The sequence below is a fragment of the Opisthocomus hoazin genome, chromosome 17, assembly GCF_030867145.1.
Source record: "Opisthocomus hoazin isolate bOpiHoa1 chromosome 17, bOpiHoa1.hap1, whole genome shotgun sequence".
Classification (NCBI taxonomy): domain Eukaryota; kingdom Metazoa; phylum Chordata; class Aves; order Opisthocomiformes; family Opisthocomidae; genus Opisthocomus; species Opisthocomus hoazin.
In genome coordinates this window covers 943,742-964,497 of record NC_134430.1, presented here as the reverse complement: position 1 = coordinate 964,497, position 20,756 = coordinate 943,742, and the positions used below count along the sequence as shown (strand labels likewise).

Here is a 20,756-nt window from a genome sequence, read left to right as displayed (position 1 = left end):
AGCACTGCAGACTCGGTTAACTATGCCTGGCTAAGTTTTCTTTAAAAAAATTAAATATGTGGCACTTAAGACCGAATTAATCAGTTTAAAATATTAAAAAAAGGAAAGAAAAAGAAAGAAGTGCATTAAGAGCACTGTGCAAGTCAGATAGTCAAACTACATGTAATTAGGTTTAGTTAATACTCCTGTAATCCCTGGAACATCCAGGAGGTATAAGGATCAGGAGTTCAATCCGAAAGCTCAACAAACATAAGCTATTATCCATAACGCACAATCCGTGCGGGATTTGTTTGTAGTTTGGCGTTTTGTTATTTCAGATTAACTATTGACAGAACCCTAGCTTCAACAGAGATTTGACATCGATACTTTAAAACCCCTCTAGAGCTGACAAGAAGCTTTCAAAAAAAAGAATAGTGGGAACTGTGAAATCTCTGGATTGTTGGAGACCGAAGCTGGGAGGCCGCACGGAGGTGCGTCCCGGTTTGGCGGCTGCCTCCGGGCTGGATGGGGCACAGAGGAGCAGAAAACGCAGCCGGAGCCGGCTGTGCTCCGCTGCACCTGAGGAGCGGTGGTTTGGCAGACAGGTCTTGTGGTTGCACTTCAACATTTAGATTCACACGGCACCCAGCCACTCGCACGTTTTTCTGGTGTTCTGCCCACACAGCTCCCCGTCACTCCGTCGGTGCCACTCTACGCCAGGAAGACGTGTTGGCTTTTTTGGTTTAGTCTCCATAAACAAAATGCTTTGTAAAAAGAGAAGTCAAGCCACAAAGATCATCCCCTGCTCAGCTCTTGCGAGGAGGTGGCGTCTCTGTGCCTCCCTCCTGCACCAGCTCGGCTGATGGCAGCGGAGACTGAAGGTCGCTGGGCGGATTTTAAACGCATTCTTTATTCTGTCTTTGGCACCAAAAAGTACCCGCTAGGAGAGAGCTGTGGTGACCTTGAGGTTTTTACATGAAGCAAAGAACTCCTGCTGTGGTGTGAAAGTGTGGCAACAACTTATTTCAAAGTGGAGGAGAAACAAGCTGTAGAAAGGGGGGTGGGCAAGGCACAGGCTGTTTGGTCCCCGGGAGCTGCACCCGCAGGGTCCGTCCCCTGCGCGCGGGGTTGATCAGGCTGCTGCCTCCGGGGCTGCCCGCCTGCACGGTTCCATTAATTCCCCGGAAAAGTCATCTGCGCGCGCCGGGCCGCTCGCTGCATGGCTAATTGAAATCTCCCTCGCTCTGCTCCGGGCTGGCGTTTCCCGCGGTAGCAGAACCTGTCTCCGTGCCCAGAGGCTGCGGGCTCAGCGCTCGTCGCTGCCTGCCCGTGGGCACCGGTCGGAGAGCGGGCTCGTGCCTGCGACGGCGTTTGCCGCCCCATCGCCAGCCCGCTGCCGCAGCTCTGCCGCGCTGCCGTGGCAGAGTGGGACCCACCAAAGGGGTCGGGCTCCGGCAGCGTGCCGGGAACTGGAGCCTGGCTCGAGCACGGCCCTGGGCATCGCTCGCTGCTGGTGGCCGCTCTCCGCTGCGCGGTGCGTTCTGCACTTCAGGCCACTCGCTGCTCTCTTTTGTCTTAAATGAACTGATCTCACCTTGAAACCCACGTTCTACAAGCTTTAATGCTTTCCATATTGCCTTTCTGGGGTTTTTTTTTTTGGAAAAGTAATTGGAGAAAAGGAAATGCAATCCCCATGAACACCTGGGGATCAGATTTGCACATCAGCGTTGTGCTCCTGTGCCCAGAGGTTTGCGCTAAGGAGGAAGGTCGGAGGCTGCTGCCGTTGTGCCGTGTTGGCTCTGCGTGGCCGGGCAGACGCGGCCCCGACCGAGACCCCACCAGGCAGCCAGGCAAAACCGCACTTCGCTTTTGTCCTTATTGTCCCTTAGGTGACACAGAAGAAACAAACAAAGCCAGACACTGCATCCTCCTCCCAGATCTGGGCTGCAGTAAGCTGGTGCCACTTCCAAGCCAGAGGCGGTTTTCCCTGGGGGAAGTCGCACGGAGAGGAAGCTTGCGAGGGCTGTTGCCTCCTCAGGGAAAAACGAACACTTTGTCAGCAAGCCCAGCAAGGTGGGGGGGTGGGCCAGGCTTTATTCCTTCCCACTTTGGCCTGGGCAAGGAGAGGTTAATGGCTGCTCAGAAAGTTTCTTCTGCTTCCACTATCCCGGGAAAGTGCCACAAGCATTTCTGCAGCTAGCAACTGTAATCCCACCCACGCACCTCGCCTGGGGGCTAGTGAGTCACGGGTGAGGCATGGAAAAGGATCTGAGAGATCCCACAAAGTAAATATCCTTTCACAGAAAAAACAAAACATGGAAACAATACAACCAGCAACCATTTTCTCTGTTGCCTGAGTATCAGAGTTAGACTAAGCCATGTGCAGATAAGACAAACCCTGCCTACCTTTTCGAGGCCGTCTTCTTTGAGGCTGATGATATCCAAATCAAAATCTGTCCGTAAGCCACTAGTTTTGTTAAAGACAATTCGTCCCGTTAATCCTTCCCATTGGGCCTGTGGGAGGGAGGAAAAGTAGCAGGGCTGTTACTTGGTTTTGTAGGTAATCTTTTGCCCTCCGCTGTATGTTCTTTTAATTAGTCCTTATACTCGTTCTTTCTCCCCAAAGAGTGTGATTAATTAATAATCGCCTCCGTCACTGTTCAGACTACAGACAGAGCTGTAGATTTGCTGAACTCTCTTGCAGTCCTTGCTACAATTTTTGTTCGCACCTTGTGCGTTCCCCAGCTGTTGCGGGACATGATGACTCAGCAGAAAACTGCGTGCATTCATCATGGCGTCCTTGTGGGCTGCTTTACCCTTGTGGTGCTGATAAATGCCGGGCTGCAGGGAGCCGGGGTGTGGGGCAGCTCCAGTCAAGCTCATGAATAATCCTGTTTTGCACGAACCTGCTGCTGCTTCCAAGGTGTGCGGAAGCTGAAGTGTCCTGAACGCTTCCCTCCTTCCTTTCAGGTGGGAAGTGGAGCGGAGAGGAGAAGGGCTCGCCCGTGCTAGCGGGCTCTGTCACTTTGAAACGGGCACGGGAAGCTGGTGGGCGCGTGCTGCGTCGGTACCCCCGCTCCGGCTCTGGCAGCGTGAGCACGGGGCAGTGCCCGTTGGGGCCGGGGAAAGCCCCGTTCCTGGAGGTTTGCAGTGCTTGGCTGGATGAGGCCCTGCACAGCCTGGTCTGACTTGAGAGCTAATCCTGCTCTGAGAGGAGCTTGGGCTAAAGTTCTCCAGATTCCCGTCAACCAAAACTGTGCTAGGACTCTGTTTCTGTTCCAGTGTGCACTGTGCAGCGCCAGCAGAACTGCTCCCTCGGATGTGGGAGGTGGGAGAGCCCCAGCCACCAGCCGCTCGCTGTGTCAGCAGCGCAGGTGCTGCGGGACAGGCGGGGGGGTGAAGCCTGCCCTGCCCGGGGACAGCGCGAGGAGCTGCTGGCGGCGTGTGTCCCGGGAGGGTCCCGTCAGACCGCCGGGCTGCGGACATGCTGTACTGCTCCTCACTGGTGGATGTTGTTCCTTTAGGGGCGGGGGAGCTTGAAATATCCCAGCGCCATGAAGGTGGCATAATGTGCCCTCAGGGGGGAAGCGACTGGCGTGTTTCCCAGTAAGCTCCTCTGGCTCTTCCGCGTTAATTCCTGAGCAGTAACGACAGCCTCCTCCCGGCCTCGCCACCCAGGAGTTCGGGGAAGGCTGTGCCCGGTGCGCTCGTTTTGGCGTGCAGGTGGTTTGCCAGTGGGATGTGCAGCCTGCGGCCCCCCGGGAGCCAGGGAAAACACGGCGTGTTTAACGTACCCAGCTGGGCAAGCAGCCAGAGCTCGGGCAGCAGCACGGCTCCCGGGGCTGGGCACCCAGCATCGCCGCAGCCCCCGCCGGGCTCTGATCCCAGGCAAACCCCGAGCTGTGCCGGCCTCTGGGCAGGCGGGGGCTGCGGGGGAGCGTGTCCCCTCGCCTCCTGCCCCCACGCTTGGCCCTTGTTCCCCCCCCCCTTCCTGCAGGGCCCCGATGGCACACGGGGTGAGGGTGGCATCATCCCTGGTGCTGGCAGGGCCATGGTCCCAGCCCCTTTGCCCCTCGCAAGCGGGAACAAGCAGAGCTTCACCCCAGGTGCGACAGCTTTGCGGCGAGTGGCCCTGCGCAGCGGGTGCCACGGCCTGGGCACGCGCAGAGAGCCAGCGGTGCTGGGTCTGCGGGGAGCGGGTGCTGCGGCCAGGCGTCCCTCCGCGCCCTGCTTTGTCTGTGCGGGGTTAGGGGGAGCAATTACCGGGTGTTCTGACTGCAACAGGGAGAAGGCTGATCCCTGCAGCGAGCTGACGCCGTGCCAGAAGGGAAACAACAGGCAGGCGCTGGAGCGTGAGGCTCCCGGTAATTTGCCAAAGGAGCCAACCAAACAAATTATTTACACTCTCCTTTGGCAGCCAGCTGGAGCAGCTTTCTGCGAAGGGAACAAAACACGAAAAGGGGAGAGGGAGGAAGAGAGAGGAGAAGGCCGCCTTCAGTGCCTATTAAGAAAAAAGTTCTTTCTCTCTCTGCAATGGGAATCGTTCCTCCTCCCTCGCCGCCGCGTCTGCGCGCTGGGCAGCCCGGGGTGGGCACGCTCTGACAGCACTGCGTGCCAGGGTCTGCTGGTGATACTGTAGCACGAACCATGGTAACAATCAGCAATGCGCTTCTACTCTTTTCTGCTTAAAAACTTCAGGGGATTTTGTACCCAGCCTTTTAAATGTGGCCCAGTTGCGTGTCTCACACTGCAGCCGGTTTCATAGCTTCCCGTCACAGGCACAGAAGTTTGAAAAGGCCTCAGGGTAAAGGAGGGCTTTTTATCACAAAGACATATCTGGTAGGGTTTGCAGCACCTCCCTGCAGCTCTGCCTTCATTTTTTTCTTATGTGAGGGCTCCTTTCTGCAGTCAGAGCAAAGAGCGGGGTGTGAGTGCCGGGGGCGTGCGCGGGGGCTCTGGGGGGGGCTGGCCACCTCTGGCTGCAGCCCCCCTGTGCCATGCTCCCGTGGGGAGCTCACTGCTCGTAACCCCCCTGCTTTGAGCCTGCTTGCGTGCTGAAGCCAGGTGCAAACAAACAATTATGTGGGCTGAGCAGAGAAATCATCATGACGGAAAACAGAGAGGGAACGAAGCTGCCTCCTCGCTCGCCTGGCTCCCTCCTTGCTGCAGCCCCGGCTCTGCCAAAGCCGTTTGTCAGCGCACGGGCAGAGACGCCCAGCGCTGCCAGCTTTGCCGCTGGGATTTAGCAGCACTGAATGCCCTTTGTGGGCCCCGAGCAAATGTTCCTGTGAAAGGCAAGTGGCTATTGCTCTGCTAAGAGACGGCCGCAGAGAGCGCGGCCCAGCTGCTCGTGACGCACGAAGAGGCCAGGGCAAGTCTCGGTGACAGCAGGGCAGATGTCAGCTGGCTTTGGGTGTTTCGGCCTGGCTGCACGGATGTTATTCTGAAGGCAAAGACAGAATTTTTCCTTTCTGGGTGCACTCAGCAGCCTGGTGTGTATCTGTGCTTCCATCCAGTCGGATCTGCCCGGTGGGGGGGTTTTACAGCCCTGTACCTGCCAAGCCTCTGCCTCCTGCCTCCATACCTGCGTGCTGAGCAGCTGCGCTGCTCCCGCTGGGGAAGCTGGTGTTAGTGGGAAGGGATTATGGTTGCAAATCATGCTTTTACCTCTTTTATGAAGTTCATGAAGCGGCCCCCGAACCTCCAGGCTTTGTGCCGGTGGCACTGCAGGGAGTTGACGGTCATCTGAGGGGCGCGCTGGTAGCAGACGGAGACCACGTGCACCGCGTCGTACAAGAGGGCAGCGTCTGTCTGGAGGGAAGGGCGACAGCATTGGCGTTGGGAGCGGCCCCAGAGCAAGGGAGCGTTGGGCAGCGAAGCAGCGAGGGATCCGTAACGCGGCGAGGACACGCTGCAAGAGCCCTCCCTGAGTTACCCCCTGCCCAGCACCCGGCGGACCCGGGGGTCTCGCTGTCCCGGTCCACTGCCGACCATCCGGCTCGTGGGTGCCCAGCCCTGCAGACAGCACCCGAGGGCAGGGCTGGGCGCCCAGGAGACGCCCCGGGATCTCGAGAGATGCCGTAACCGCGTGCGCTTCAGCACCAGGCTGTGAACACCTCTCGGCTGGCCGCTCACGCAGAGCGCGTCCCCCAGACACGTAGCTCTGCCCATCACACAGCCTCACGAGCGTGTTTTTCCGGAAGATCACAGTTCTGTCTTAAAATCAGGGACTGTGAAAATGTCGTTTGTCTGTGTGCATCTATTCTGGTTATTTCTAGCACATTTACTACCGTATTGTCAAACAAGGAAGCTAGCTCTTTTTAAATGTAGAAGAGTGACAGAATTTTCTCATTTAGTCTGTTTTGTCTGAGTGTGAAAAAAAACCTGTATGAGAACATGTTATCCACACTATTTTACACATGGGGAAATAAGAAACAGAGGTGTTAAATGGCTTGTCTGCGGGCACGGAATTTTCTAAAATGACCCAAACTGCCGCTGAAATCAAGCCCTCACAGATTTGTAACATCCCCCTGCGTTTCAGTGATTTGAACTAGGGAGAACTGGTTTTTGTCTTCCATATAATATGATGGTTTTAGATTCAATTTGAGATGCCCCATCTTGTCTCCAAACACTGACCAAGAGAATTGGGTTTATTTTTCACTCCGATATGGTAAGACCTCCTAGTGAAAATAGATTACTTGCTGGCTTCACAAAACTACAAAGCAGATGTGAGCGTAGCAGCAGCATAATAAAATGCAAGAAAACAAAATAATACAGCAAACAACTGGCCAAATGTCTAAGAGATGTGGCTGTGGAGGAAACTCTCCAGCGTTGGCAGCCACCCCCGTGACCGTCCCGTCCCCTGCACCCGAGCATGGAGAGCGGGCACCCGCCCTGCATCGCGGCGCTTGTGTTCCCAGCAGCAGGGACAGGTCTGGTGAGGTTGGGGCTGGCGGAGAGGGGGTGCAAGAATGCGTCCAAGCGATTTCGTGGTGAGGTACATACTGCAGTGCCCAGCTGAGCGCAGGGCCCCGCTGGGGCAGCCGCCAGCAGACAGAGGGGAGGCAGGATCCCCTCTGAAGACGCCGAGGACGGGAGGGGAGCCCAGCAGTGCTGCAGGCAACGCGATGCTGCCGCTGTGGGCAGCGCGGCAGGAACGTGGGAGGCTGAAGGAGAATGGTGGGGCTCTCCTCTGGGAAAATAAAACAAGCAGAAGGGATGCAAGGAGCCGTTTCAAGGTGAAAGTCTGGGAGGCTTTGCCACTTGTGTGTCTGTGGTTTCTGGCAAATCTAAAGGGAGAGGGAAGGAGGGAGCCAGTCAGCAATTACGGGGGTCGGAGACAGCCTCGCAGGGAAGACAGATGGGCGAGCAGGTGCTGTACCTTCCGAGCAGTAACTCAGCAGAGCAGAGCTGCCATCAGACCCTAAAAGGAGTCATCAAAGCTGCAGCAAAGCCCATCTCTGGGCACAGCTTTGGCTCTTTCTCCCTGCATCAATCTCAGCGAGTTGCTGGCGCAGTCCAGCCCTGTGCAGTGCCCCAGCCCCTGGGAGCTGGTGTCCGGCTGCGATGGGCTCTGCGTGGGGAGCTGACAGCAGCCGGAGCGTTGGGGCCAGGCCCTGGCTACCTGCCTGGTCCGGCTGGACGGGAGCATTTCTGCTCTCAGCGCGGCTCCCAGGGCTGGGCAGAGGGACCTGCACGGCAACCGTCCTGCCCTGAGCTGCAGCTGGGCTTGTGGAGGGTGATGGAAGGGAGGGGATGCCCTTTGCTGGGTGCTGGGGGCTGCGGGGCGCACACAGCCCGTCCCCTTCCAGGTCTGCGAGCGCTCGCTGCAGCTGCGCGTCAGGGGAGCGGGCAGAAGTGCTGCTGCGCCCGCCGAGGGGTGCCGTGCCCGCGGGTGGCAGCTCCCTCGCCTCGTCTTCCCAGCACGAAATAGCCAGGGCGCTTCGCCACCGCGCTCGGCGCTCTGGGGAACTGAAAGCTTTGAGTTCTGTCAGTGCTGGGGGCAGCTTTTCGGTGGCAAGAAGGGAGGGGAGGGAAGGAGCACAGTCTCTTAAAATTGGGAAATCTGTGGGCAGCTGGGCCTGCAGAAGGGGAGCGTTAACACGGCAGCGGGCTGCAGCCGATTCCTGCCAGACTGGCTGCGTTTGAGGGACGGTTATTACAGAATGCAAGCAGCTACCTTGGGAAAGGCGCCTGGGGTGATACCCAGTACTCGTTACTAGCACAAGAAGTAAGAACTAAAACGCTTAGCCCTTAGTGACTGTTCCTGCCTTCCCTGCCGCTCTGGTCTGCTTCCCAGCCTTCACCCGTGCGTAGCTGAAACTTCTCATACCATCATCACGCCGTCGAGCAGTCCCAGCTCTGCCTTGGGCGCTGACTGCAGCCGCTCCATGGACCACTTCTCGATGATGGAGGACACGTGCGGGTTCTCCACGTTGAGGATCCGGAAGCCGGTCAGGTTCACTCCAGAGTAGCGGTATGGTTCTAGGTCTAATGCATAAAGATCCTTAAAAGAGAGAAACCAGTTTAAACATTTTGTTTAGCTTTGTTTTGTTTGTCTTTTCTGCGCGGGTTCCTGTCTGTGCTGGAGGTGAGAAGGCGGGAGGTGAGCCGATGCCCTGGTGAGTCTGGGGGACTGTACTGTCTGTTGCCATCAGTCACCACCCGCAGAGACTCGTCGGTGCGGGTGGAGCGCGGGGGCACAGGCGCAGCTTCACCCACACGCAGCAGAGGGAAGCTCCTGCCAAGGAACTCGCTCGCTGCATAGAGGAGGCAAGTGAATTGGGGGGAGAAAACCAGAAGCGCTGTCTGTAACCATGAAAAAAAGAGGCTTGCGGCCAAGGGGGAGGGGACGAGGCAGAGCCCCTGTATCCGAAGCTCCCCAGGGCCTTTCCGTGGAGGATTTGCTGCGAGTGCTGAAGCCCACGGGGTGCTGCAGATGACAGAGTAACTCTGCATGTAGAATGCCAGTTTGCAGACGGCTATCAAAGAGGAACTAAGACGCATTTCTTGACATTCCAACCAGCCTACACAGTCTGCAAATGAATGAGAGTGCCCTTTATATGATTTAAAAAAGCCGCAGCCAGGCAGTCCTCTGCTCTGCTGGCAGCCAGCCCACGAGCATCCCTTGGCAGGCAGCGAGAGGGGCGTTGGGAGGCCTCTGCGACTGCACTTCTTTAATGCATCTCTTGGCTCCGCCGCACGTCTAAATACTAACTCCAGGGATTACCTTCAGTGCTCAGTAGCTAGTTTGAGTAGCTTGGGGTGAGACAGCACAGCAAGAGCGTCCCGCAGCTGATCTGCTCAGCACACACCCAGCGCCGCTGACCCCAGGGCAGTGAGGGCTGCCTGGGCGATGGCACCGAGCGAGGGAGATCGGCAGTGAACGTGGTGGAGAATGGCAGTCTGGAGGGGGCTTCGTTAGTGGGAAGCATTTGTTGGATGGGGCATATTTTATCAGAGTTTGTCCTGAACAAGTTCTGCAAGTGTTCAATGGTGGTAAAAACGTGGGGAGGCAACACCACTGTCTGCTGTGATAGAGTGGGGCAGAAATACAGGAATGATGTTCATTGCTCTCACAAGGGGCTATAAAAAAGGGTTACAGTACAGCAGGGGCTGACGTGGTGTTGCTGTTCTGCGCACTGTGGCTGTACTGGCAGGACACAGCCACGCTGTGGGTTCACCCAGACGTGGCACCCGTCAGCAGCGAGCTCCGTTCTGCCCACGGGGAAGCTGGAGAAGTGCCGGGCCTAAAACGCACGGCCCTAAGCAAAGCGTAACAAAACCAGCACCTGCCAGCAACCGAGACTTCGTTCTCAGTGGGAGAGCAAGGAATTCTTACAGCTGTTTTCCTTTCGTAAGCTTTGGGGGTTTGATCTTTTCTTTAAGCGCTGGCCTCTGGCGTTGCACCCCCAAGGCTCACTGCTGATGGGTGCCGTGTTTGAATCTGCAGGCGCAGCCGGGGACGTTGATCACACCCACAGCAGAGTTCAGGGTCTTTCTTGTTCGGTGGGTTTTCCTGGAAAACTGCAAGTACAGACCTCGACGTTTTGTTAAAGGGCATTGTGAAAACCAGGCCGTAGCGCTGACTTTTAAATGATTTAGGGTAACTCAGGGCAAATACAGTTGTTCAGCCTCAGCCAGACGCCTGTAGCACCTGGGTGTGAGGGTGTGCGGTGGCCTTGTGCCTGACCCACTGGAATAGAGTTATTTTTTTTGGATTCATAACTTTTTGTCAGACACGTCAGTTTGTATTCTGGGAATTGCTGTGGGGAAATAATTTTTGGTTGCAAAAGCAGAGGATTTACCCCTCAGAATGTGACTGCATGTGACAAATCTGATCCCCCACGCTCCAGACCTCATGGTCTCCATCGCACTGCTGTCAGACCGCCGGCCCTGGCCACCTTTCAGGTCCTGCTGGTATTTTGGGTGCCCTCCCCGTCCTGCTGCTCTCCACGGACCCTGATTTCTCCAAGTTCCTACAGAAGCCAACCTCCCATCAGGTCCCTTCTTGGTTCCAGTTTAAGTCTCAACTCCAACCTAATTTATCATTTCCTGGAATTAGAGGATAATTAACAAAACAAGCCAAGTGTCAGAAGGTGGAGAGGTGTGAGGGGGAATTGCCGTATCAGTTTCTTCTGGATTTTCTGCTCCTGCGCAGCCACAAATTGAAACATCTGGTTCTGTTTTCCACCTCATCTACACTCCCTTTCACTCATTATTCTCTGTACTGCAGATTAATTCTCCCCTCCATCCTACTACCTTTAAGAAAGTTTTACTCTCGGTGTTTCTGTGCGGCTCTTCCCCTTTCTTACGCTCCCCTGTTAAAACGCCCAGCTCTGGTTCATCAGCGGTGGGCGGCGGCGCTGAGGTCTGCTCCTCACCAGATCTGGCATCCGCAGTGGGAAGCTGCGAGAGCCGGTGTCCAGGAAGGGATCCTCCGTCTGCTGCTGTGCAGAACAGCTCGTGGATAGCGCGCCTGGCCCGGGCTGCCGAGGATCCCTGCTCCGGGCACGGGTCTGCTCCGCGGCTGTTGCTGGGGCGAGCGGCCGTGGCCGCAACGGGAGGCAGGCGCGTCCAGCGCCGCTGCAGCCGCGAGCTGCGATGCGCAGTCAGGAGTGCGCTGGCGTGCCCGGAGCCTCAGGTACGCCGTGTTGAACAGGAGTACCTGGCTGTCAGCACAGTGGGAAGCTGGGCTGGGCTGGTTCCGCGCCTGACTGGGAGAAGTCAGGCTGGGTGTGTAATTTTTGCTTACGCTGACTCAGAGCCGGGGAAGAGATTCCTGTTTCTGCCTGTCTGTAACCTGCAGCAGCAGTGACAGCAGGCGGTGGGAAACCTCTCTGTGTGCAAGGACTCGTTTTCACAGGCTGCTGAGAAATTCCTAGAGGTGTTGAGTTTTGGGGGGTTGTCACTGCCGGGGCTTTTGCAAGGTGTTGACGCTGTGCGGGCATTAGGCACAGGCAGGAGAGCAGAGAGGCTGATGGGGCTCTTCGTGCTGAAGTCTGTGAACTGTAGTCTTGCTGCCTAGCAAAATGCTGAAGCATTTCATGCCAAGTGTTGATACACTGCGCTCAGTATTGACTGGGGACCTTTTAGAAACATTCAGTATAACATAATAGACTAATTCATTAGCACCCCATGGGTCTAGTACTGTAGAAGCTGAAGCACATGCATTGCAAGCTAGGAAAACACTGCCTTAAGGAATGACAGATTAAAATATCTTTCCCATGATATAACTGTTATTTCAGGAAAGTGGCATTAATTGTGATTGCTTATCTATTAATTTATTATAATTCTTCTTTTCCCACCTCCAGGCTGTACCTACACATGAAATGTACTCTAGGCTCAGCTGGGGCTGATTAATAGGAGGTTATCTGGGAAATGCTTAAAGCTGCCTGGAATAGATAATGGCAGCAGGGGTAATTAAAATGTCTTTTGCATTTGAAAAATAAATTTTGCAGTTTTTAAGGGTTAGTTTAGTCTGATTCTTTCCTAAAGGCAAAAAGATAAATTGGATTTTCAAAATCACACAAAATTCAACAGTATACTAGACAATAGCATCCTAAATAGAAACAAAAGTGGCATGCCAAAAAACCCAGACCAAAATGCCTCCTGGAGTCAGAGAAGAACTGGCCCGTGCTTAATGAGTGGAGTTAATTTCAAGCTGAGTTCTTCTCATGCAAAATAAACCTGCAGTACTGAACTATTGACCACAGCAGGGCGGCTCCTGGCTTTTAAGGGAGACCTAGATGAGCACTCAGAAACCCGTACCCAGTTCTGACTGAAACTCGGTGCCATCAGATCCTGTCTGTGGGACTACAACCTCGCAAATCCACACACATGCTCATCTTTCAGTCTGTGGGTAGCTGCACTGAAACCAAAATCACTGGGAGGGGTAATAAAATCAGAACTTGCATCTGTGCAAAGCCGGCGCGAGCCAGTCCAACGCAGCCAAAGAAAAGGCTGACGTCTCTCCGAATGAGCCCGCGGGCAGTGCTGCGCTTGCAGAGATGCTACAGCCAAATCATTGTGCTCTGATTCTAACCTGAGGCTCAGCCTTGCCCTGCTCTCACCTCCTGTTAGGGCACCAGGCCTCCCTTTCCCTGCTTCTCCCCCCCCAGGGCAGCTCTGCGGTGCGGGCCGGGACAGGACAGCCGGCCGGCTCTGCTGCGCCTGGACGCCTGCTCGCTTCCCGTGCCGGCTCAGCAGTGAGGGTAGAAGGTGTCTGCACGGACTGGATACTTTACCAGAGTGGTGAAGATGAAGTGGTAGTATTCTGTCATCATTCCCATTGCCATGGCCTTGAGGAGAGTAGGGAGAGGAGGTTAGTAAGAGTGGGTACAGTAATATAACAACAGTCATGCAACATAAACCTCTGAAGAGCTGATCTGGCAAGCGCGGCCGGAGGCAGACCTGGAAGCGCAGAGGCTGGGCTCTGGATCGGTCCTGTGCCGCAGTTAAGCACATGCTTAGCCAGCAAGGGCCACGTGCTTCGGCGCTGAGCTGAAATGTGGTCCTCGAACCTTTCTGAAACGGCAGCCAAGCCTCAGTGCCCAGCTCCCGCGCAGGCCGTGGCATTTCTGGGCGTTGCTGTGCCGCAGAAAGCCGGGACGCCGGCTACGGCACACCGCCATGCTCACACGCGGTGCAAAATCTGCCAGGGATGCAGGCTTGCTGCTGTCGGCACCGCTGGGAGGAAGGGGGTTGCCTTTCCTTCTCAGATACCAAACAGCTGGCAGCCTTACATGAGCCCGTGCCGCATGACCATAAAGCAGCCTGTTCTGGTGGCTGCGAGTCCAGGTGCTGGCTAAGAAGCCAAGCAAAAGGCTTTTTGTTTCTGACACGTGTGTTTCTGGTGGTCTGCATCCCCTCCCCGTCGGTGCTGGTTCGTATAACGGGTACCTGTAGCTCTTATCTGAGTCCCCCCGTCCTGCCTGCGACAGCCACACCTAACGGCGGTGACTGGTTTAGAAATGGGTCAGCAGAGGGGTGGGGAGCGGGGATGTCGCCCAGCCCTCAGCCCTTGGAGGTCGGGGTCCGGGCCTGCGGGCTCTTGGCCAGCCCAAGCTCTAGGTGTGCCAGCGCCGACACGAAGGGGGGCTCCTGCCGATTGCCGTGCTCTTCCGTGAGGTTTGTCGGAGCGTGGCTGTGGGCTGGAGGGACCTCGGCCGGACGGCCGTGCCCAGGCCTACACAACACGAGGCGAACGCCTTCCTGTCTCTGAGAATGGTCGCCTGGAAGTCGGTGGGTGGCTAAAGGAAAGAGGTACCCGTGGTTGTGACTGTGATGCTGACTCTGTGAGCATGTTTTCTGGAGAAAACACATGCAAGAGCACTTTAAAATCTCCTCCGATGGGAAAGCGACTTCAAGACCCCCAGGAAATGTTTGCTTCCCTTGTTTTTTGCTAAAATTACTAGGGCAGAATTTAGCTCCGAGGAAGGAAGTGACAGTTGAAGAAGTGAGATGTCAAAAAAACAAGGGACAAGGAAAGGATCTAGACAAGCCCAGATACGGTAACTCTAGGGCATGGCTTTACCCCCCGTTTCCTGGCCTGGAAGTAGCTGTTGGGAAGCCTGGCAGGTGCCTCTGTGCGGCAGCGTGCCGTGCCGTGCTGTGCCGTGCCGTGCCGTGCCGTGCCGTGCCGTGCTGCTCTCCCGGCCGGCTGCGGGGCTGCCTCGCAGCCCTCTCCTGACCCCCACGCCCGGCTGCGAAGAGCTGGAGCAGGGAGCGATGCCTCAGTGCGCGAAGCATCGGTGAGATGATGTGAAACCAGCCGAGAGCAAATCGTGAGCTTCCAGTTGCGGTTCCACAGCTGGATCAGCAGCAGATGGAGAGCTCAGAGCTGCGGCAGGAAGCAAGCCCCGGCGTCTGGTGCTGGCAGCCTGTGTGCAGGGTACATCTGGGGTTGGGGGGAGATGAATAAACGATAGACCTGGTGGATAAGGGACAGGCATTGCCAGGGTGAGAGGGGGAGCTCCGTCAGAGTTCAGACAGGCACATCTGTGTGCTGCAGAGCGCAGCAGCTGTTCGGAGGCAGCGGGCAAGGAGAGCGGCGGAGCTGGGGAGCCGGAGAGCAGATGCGAAGCGTTAACAAGTGGCCAAAAATGAGCGAAGCTGGAGAAGCTGGGGCAGGATGGGGAGGCCTCACCAGCAGGCCTAGCGCTGTGGTAGGTTTCTGCAATGATTTGTTTGTCCAAGAAGGCAAAATAATGAATGGTTTGATGTCTCGGTCGCTCCAAGGAACCCAGGCTGCAGCAGCACGTGGCAGTGTCATCCATCTGCACGTCTTCGTGCCAGCTCTTGGGCTGTTATTCATCGATTACTAATCCATGGGGTTTTTTACTACTCCAGTTTAAAAATGCCGCCCAGATTATCAGCGAAGCGCCTGCTACTCGGGTGCTGTGGGAGCACGTTACCTTGAATAACTTGGGAGCAAGATCTGGCTAGGCTTGATGCTGCCTGCTTACTCAGAGCTACCTTGTGAACATAGCCTGTAGTTGCTCAAACTGTGTTGTCACCTAAAGACGCGCAGTTAAAATTGGTACCAAGTGGTGGAAATGTTAGCACAGCCATGCGAGAGGCCGTTGGCTGTCCGTTGTCGGCTGTCTGTCGGGCTGCGCTGGGGCGGGCAGCGCAGCCGAGCGGCTCCCGGGACCTCGTGCACCTTGTGCACCTTCCCAAACTCTGAAAATATTTACTAGTTTTTTCCTGAGTAAAAATACATTCTGTAATACTGCTAAGCTGAAATCCATGGCTTTGGGTCCTGAAAAAACGAACGTGCACACAGAACCAGGCAGGAGGCCTCAGAAAGACTGCTTTCCCCCTAGTCCTGCCTCTCCTCCATCTTCCTCGCTCTGCGCTCACAGGGATGAGCAGAGCAGATGGCACAATAAACTATAATAAACTGCATAATAAGTGAGCAGCACCAAACACAGCCAGCATGTTAAAATAATAGGCAGGAGACAGTGAGCCCCTGACATTGCTTCTTTAATAATCCCTCCCAGGCTCTCTGGTTTCTCTGAGCACTTTCCTTCATTTTGTGTCATGCAGGCTGCAGGAGAAGGCTCTTTCCACGTGCTTGCTTTCTCAGCCCTTCAGGGGATTTATTTAATCTGTGTGGCAGTGTCTTGCTGGGCTGATAGGAGCCACGCTCGCGCCGGCTGGCGTTTAGCAGCCCGTGCGAGAGCTTTCCCTCTGCCTCCCGGTGACCCGGCAGCCCAGCGGCCCTTGGGCTGCGGAGGAGCTGGGGAGAGCCGCAGAGCGGCTGCCCTGCGAGGAGTGCCAGTGGCGGGGCGCGGGGAGAAGGGAGAGAGACCGAATGAAGGGAAAATCACTGACGTCTGGCTTGGAGTCCCAGAACTGCAGACGGGGCTCGTGAAGGGACGGAGGGTGCCGTCCCCCGCGGCGGACCCCGTCCTGGCTGCCTGCAGCGAGACGCAGGAGAGCAGCCGAGCGGGGCGAAGCGCTTCGCACCCGGCCCCTCTGCCTGGGCGCGTGTTCACAGCCCGGGGGAAAGAGGACACTGAAAACTGGCAAGCATGGAGAGCTCACACAGGGATAAACGAAGAGGGCCAGAAGGGGCCCAGAGCACAGCGCGACCCGACGCCCTGGCTGCAAGGGGGAAGGGGACGAACGGGAGGAGGAAGGGGACGAAGGAAGGGGATGAAGGGGAGAAGGAAGGGGACGAAGGGGAGAAGGAAGGGGACGAAGGAAGGGGACGAAGGGGAGAAGGAAGGGGACGAAGGAAGGGGATGAAGGGGAGAAGGAAGGGGACACTGCTCGGGGGGTGGGCTGGAGGGCCGGGGCTGTGTGGCCATGGAGGAGAGCAGGACGACAGCCTGGCCCCAGCGCTGCATTCGACGCGGCCGCCTGGCACGTTCTCCTCCCGTAACGTGTGTGCGTTCTTACCGACAGTCGCTCTTTGATACTTCCACTTTTTCAGTGGAAACTACATTTTCTGTAGAATTCCAGTAATACCCTTGAAAAGTGTAGTTTTTAGGGCCACTAAAGTGGCTTGTGGAGGGCGGGAAGGCCGCAGAGGTGCCCCCGTCGGGGTCTCTCCCTGTGGGATGGCCCCCCTCCCCCCGGGTCCCTCGGGCCGTCCGCCTCGCCCCGCCGCCCCGCTCACCTGCTTGAGGATCTGAGCCGCCATCACGTGGCTGCAGTCGAAGATGATGCGGAATTCCCGGCCCCGCTTCATCTCCTTCAGCAGCGGGCGGGCGTCGTCGGTGTCCAGCGGGAGCTGGCGGATTTTCAGGCGGATGTTGTACCTTGATGGGGCCATGATGAGCTCTTGCAGCCGTATGAGGCCTTCAGGCATCGCAGAAAGACAAACCCACAGCGTTACGGGAAGGTCTGCCCCTGCCCTGCAGGCTGGCTACCACAGCAAGTTATTTCTTTCTGTATTATTTTCTGGAATGGAATCAAGAGTTTCCTCCCCCCCTCAGATGGCCATTGTAAAGGCGTGCCAAGGCCACAGGGTCGTGTGTCAATCGTTAAACCCCCAGATATTTCCCGAGCAGTTGTTCTAAGGCAGAATGGCTTTTCCTGGGGTTTCCCTGCTGCCGCTGCATCCAGCTGCGGTAGAGCTGGGCTCCCTGCACTGGGCAGGAAGGGAGGAACAGCCCATTGGTCCTAACCTTGGACACCTCTGGGATCACGGCGTATTTTCTTAGCCTCATATGCCCTTGAGAAAGGACAGAATGTGATAATCAGCTCTACAACAATTAAAATCTTCAGTATTTGTCATGCACAATGGCAAAAGAAAAAAATGAATATGTGCTTAGATTTATGAATAGCGTAGTTCCTAACGGTCACCTAATCACCACTTGTACCTTTCTTACTACCCTTAGAATTAACTTCTTTTTTATGCAAAAGGTACAAAACCATGCTGGATGCAGCTGAGCAGGAATTATTGGTATCTAATGTTGCAAGAAGAAATTCAGCAGATGCCTACTGCAAGGAGGAAAAGAGAAGCACGTCCCTCTGCATAGGGGAAGAAATACTTTAGAATACGCCACGAAGGGAACATACTGTGACCCACATTTGCAAACCAGGAATGTCAAACTGTGTTCTCATCAGCCCTCCCCTAAAGAAACCATTTGGTTTAGTGGAATTAGGTTGGACAGGCTATCTAATGTGTCTTTTGTTTGGGGGTTTTTTTAATCTATAGTGCTGTGCAGTGCTTTGCTTTGTTTCACCGTCAACAGCTTGCTCTATGTGAAGAACTTTGTCAGCTATGTTTCATAGAATTAGCCAGAAAACAAAAAACTTTCCAGAACTGCTTTTGCTTTTAGCTGGGAAACTGGAACCTCAGTGGCAGCCACAGACCGAGGTCTTTGCTGGTGTAAATGGGCACCGTGGTGCCAAATGCAGCCGAGCTGAGCCAGATCACGCCGGCGGACAATGAGTCCTCCCCTTGAGCCCTGGGCAGCTGGGAGGTGCTGAGGGTCACCCGCTTCCCAAGCGCTTTGTGAAGGAGAGGCTGCCGGAAGGATCCCGGGGCCTTCCACAGCGCCCGCCTGGTGCTTGGGAACCGGCGTGTCCCCGGGCACCGATCGCTGCGTGGGCTCCCCTTTTGCTCCTAAAAGGGTTCATTACAAAAGTTCCTGAATGGGACCCACAACAAAAGATCTCCTGATTTCCTCCTTTAAAGCACGTCCTTCACCTACCTGTACTGTCATCGTAAACCACAGTGGCTGACCTCCACTTCAAATACTGCACGAGGTCCAGAATGGCATGGCTAAGGGAAGCGTAGTCGGGGTACAGGTTGACATAGAAAGTGTCCTTGTTATCCAAAGGGTGATGCTTCCACCGAAGCTGGATGTGGGGGACTTCCAGGGCATTGCAAATGGACTGGACAGCGTTGGTACAGGAGCCTTGGGAAGGTCCAAATATTGCTACGACCCCCAGAGCGAGCTGGTCACAGGCTGGAAAAGGAAGGGAGGGAGGGAGGGAGGGAGGGAGAGATGCTGTCAGCGCGTACGGGGCACCAGCGGCTTCTTCCTGACCTGCACTGTGAGCGGTGGAGGGACGGACAAGCTTCTGGGCACTAACAGCAGCATGGGTACTAGGTAATTACAGCAGAGAGGAGAGACAGAGAGAGGGGAGGAATTACGGCAGGCGGGGTCTGGGCCAGTGGTTAGAGGCACAGGACTCTTTCAGAGCAGGGAGAGGGCTACGGTGTGTTGGAAATGGCGGAGCCTCCAGAGCTGTGCAAGAAATACCCAGAGACGGTCAGGACCACCCTGAAAAATGCGTTTTTCTATCAATTTGAGTAGAAATTTTTTTCAGCAAAATAACGCTTTTGATAGCTTTGTTCAAGCTTTCATAGAGAAATTAAAACAGAACAACTACATTTGGGGCTGCGTTTTCAGAGGTGAAATACAGCAGAAGTTTTTCCGAGGAACAGATGATTTCTCAGCTGGCTCTGCGGGCCCCTCCAAACTGAGCTCCAACGCTTCGCGCTGGCAGCAGGAGCGTTGTGTCGGCTGCGTTTCCTTAGGAAGGCCACTGCTCGCAGCCCGAGGGGCACGACCGCCGGCCGCCACGGAGGCCGGGACTCATGTCCTGGTGCGGGCCCTGCGGTTCTGCTCCCATCCCGACGCTCGGTGCCGCCATCCTGGGTGCTCCCAGCAGCCCAGCCCAGAGCAGAGCTTGGGGGGACCTCCAGAACAAAACAACCCTACAAGGGACCGCCGGGTCGGTGGACTCGCCAGCCAGCAGCCACCCCACCACCGGCACTGCCCCTGGTATCGCTGCGAGCTCAGGCTGCAGGGTTCGCTTCTCCCCAAGCAGAAGCAAACTCCATCAGCCCTCAGGCCGTCAGCCCCGCAGCTTGGCTGTGTCCCTCCGCGGCGGTCATTCCAGTGGGCCGCTGTTACCCGATAATAAAAACTGACGGTCTGTTAGGAGGAGAACAGAATTGCTGCACTAGGGATGTTAACGCTGCCAGGGATACAGGAAAATAAACAAAGGCATGGCCTGCAGACCTTTCCTCAGGATTAGAAGCAAACACTGAAAGGAGTTTTGTGAGGTTTGCAGAGGAAAAAAAGAATAGTTGTTCCCCTTGTATTAAAATGCCTCCAGAAGGTCAGCTCCTGGAGGACTTCTAATCTCAGTCACTGACTAAAGCAGGACCAAGAGAGCTGCTGGGTGTCAAGCCAGACCATGCCTTTTTGTAACGAATAAATGGCCACAGCACTGCGAAGTGTGCTGTGCTCTTACCTTTCTTAGTTGCTTCAAAGCTGTCGTGGAAGTGTATCCTCTGAATGTCGTAGGTTAGTGTTGTGTTAGGCAACAAAGTTCTGTTTCTGTTAATAATATTGGCAGAAAATCTGAAGGCTTGCTCCTCAGCACTCATAACCTGGGTGTTGGGACCGTCTGCGTACTCAAAGATTCCTCCTGCAAGAGAAGACAAAACCAGCATGAAGCCACACAAAGCTGGATTCATAACCTTAGGTAGCAAGGACGAGAAGCCTCCTGGGCAGGGCTGTGGCATTCGCAGACTGAACACGGCTTGTCCAGGACGTCTCCTGGACTGAAATAAAGACGTGGAAACATCTGGGGTTTTGTTATGTGCTGGTCCATGGAAGTGTGCAGAATGCCAGCTTTGCTGGGCAATAGGGGACAAATTTAGAGTCTTGGAACATTTTTTGAGACAGCTGAGTGTCTGCCCGTAAAACTTTAGGAGCAGAGCTCGGGACGTGCGATCAGGCTTATTGCTCAGCTGCAGAGATGCTCCAGGTTTGTGCTCTGAGAGGTTCTGCGGCACGAAGCTGGCACTGCCCTTCCCTCCGCGCCACGCTGGAGCCCTCCCCACCTTGTCCACCCGTCTCCAAGTCCTCACGCAGCAGGCAGGCAGTGCAGCACTGCTGCTTGCTATTTTTAGTGCCATTTTTAATGCCCTTCTCATCTTTTATTGTTTCTTATGTTTAGTTATCCAAGTTCTTAATTCAGACCAGCGGAGACTTCTGAATTTGCCTACCCTGCAGCTTATCTGCTCAGTAATGCACATCTCGCATGCACGCTTTCCCGTGTTCTGAAGTTGTTAATGCCATCACACCTCCCCAAGGGCAGCAAGCTCCTGTCACAGGATCGCTGGGTTTCTTGGCTCTGGGTCTGTGAGCCTTGTCCTCGGTTCCCCACTGACAGCCACTCTAATTGAAGTGACTTAGTGCAGGCGTAAATTATGTAATTGCATGTCCTTGTCTCTGCGACGTCGGCACCGTCCTGTGCCCCTCACAGAGCCACGGAAAGACACATGAACCTTGCGCTAT

The 20,756-nt window shown here is 55.5% G+C and overlaps 1 protein-coding gene across 2 annotated transcripts in view; it reads right to left on the bottom strand.

Moving 5' to 3' along the window:
* The window catches only part of GRIK3 (glutamate ionotropic receptor kainate type subunit 3), a 116,242-nt gene that overhangs the window by 32,554 nt on the left and 62,932 nt on the right, over positions 1-20,756 (bottom strand). For both annotated transcript variants that reach the window (XM_075437972.1, XM_075437973.1), the window contains exons 2-8: positions 19,705-19,881; positions 18,150-18,407; positions 16,607-16,788; positions 12,726-12,779; positions 8,312-8,485; positions 5,647-5,790; positions 2,386-2,493 (exon numbers count right to left, since the gene is read on the bottom strand). In XM_075437972.1, coding sequence (XP_075294087.1) covers positions 2,386-2,493; positions 5,647-5,790; positions 8,312-8,485; positions 12,726-12,779; positions 16,607-16,788; positions 18,150-18,407; positions 19,705-19,881 — 1,097 coding nt within the window. The remainder of the gene's footprint in view (positions 1-2,385; positions 2,494-5,646; positions 5,791-8,311; positions 8,486-12,725; positions 12,780-16,606; positions 16,789-18,149; positions 18,408-19,704; positions 19,882-20,756) is intronic.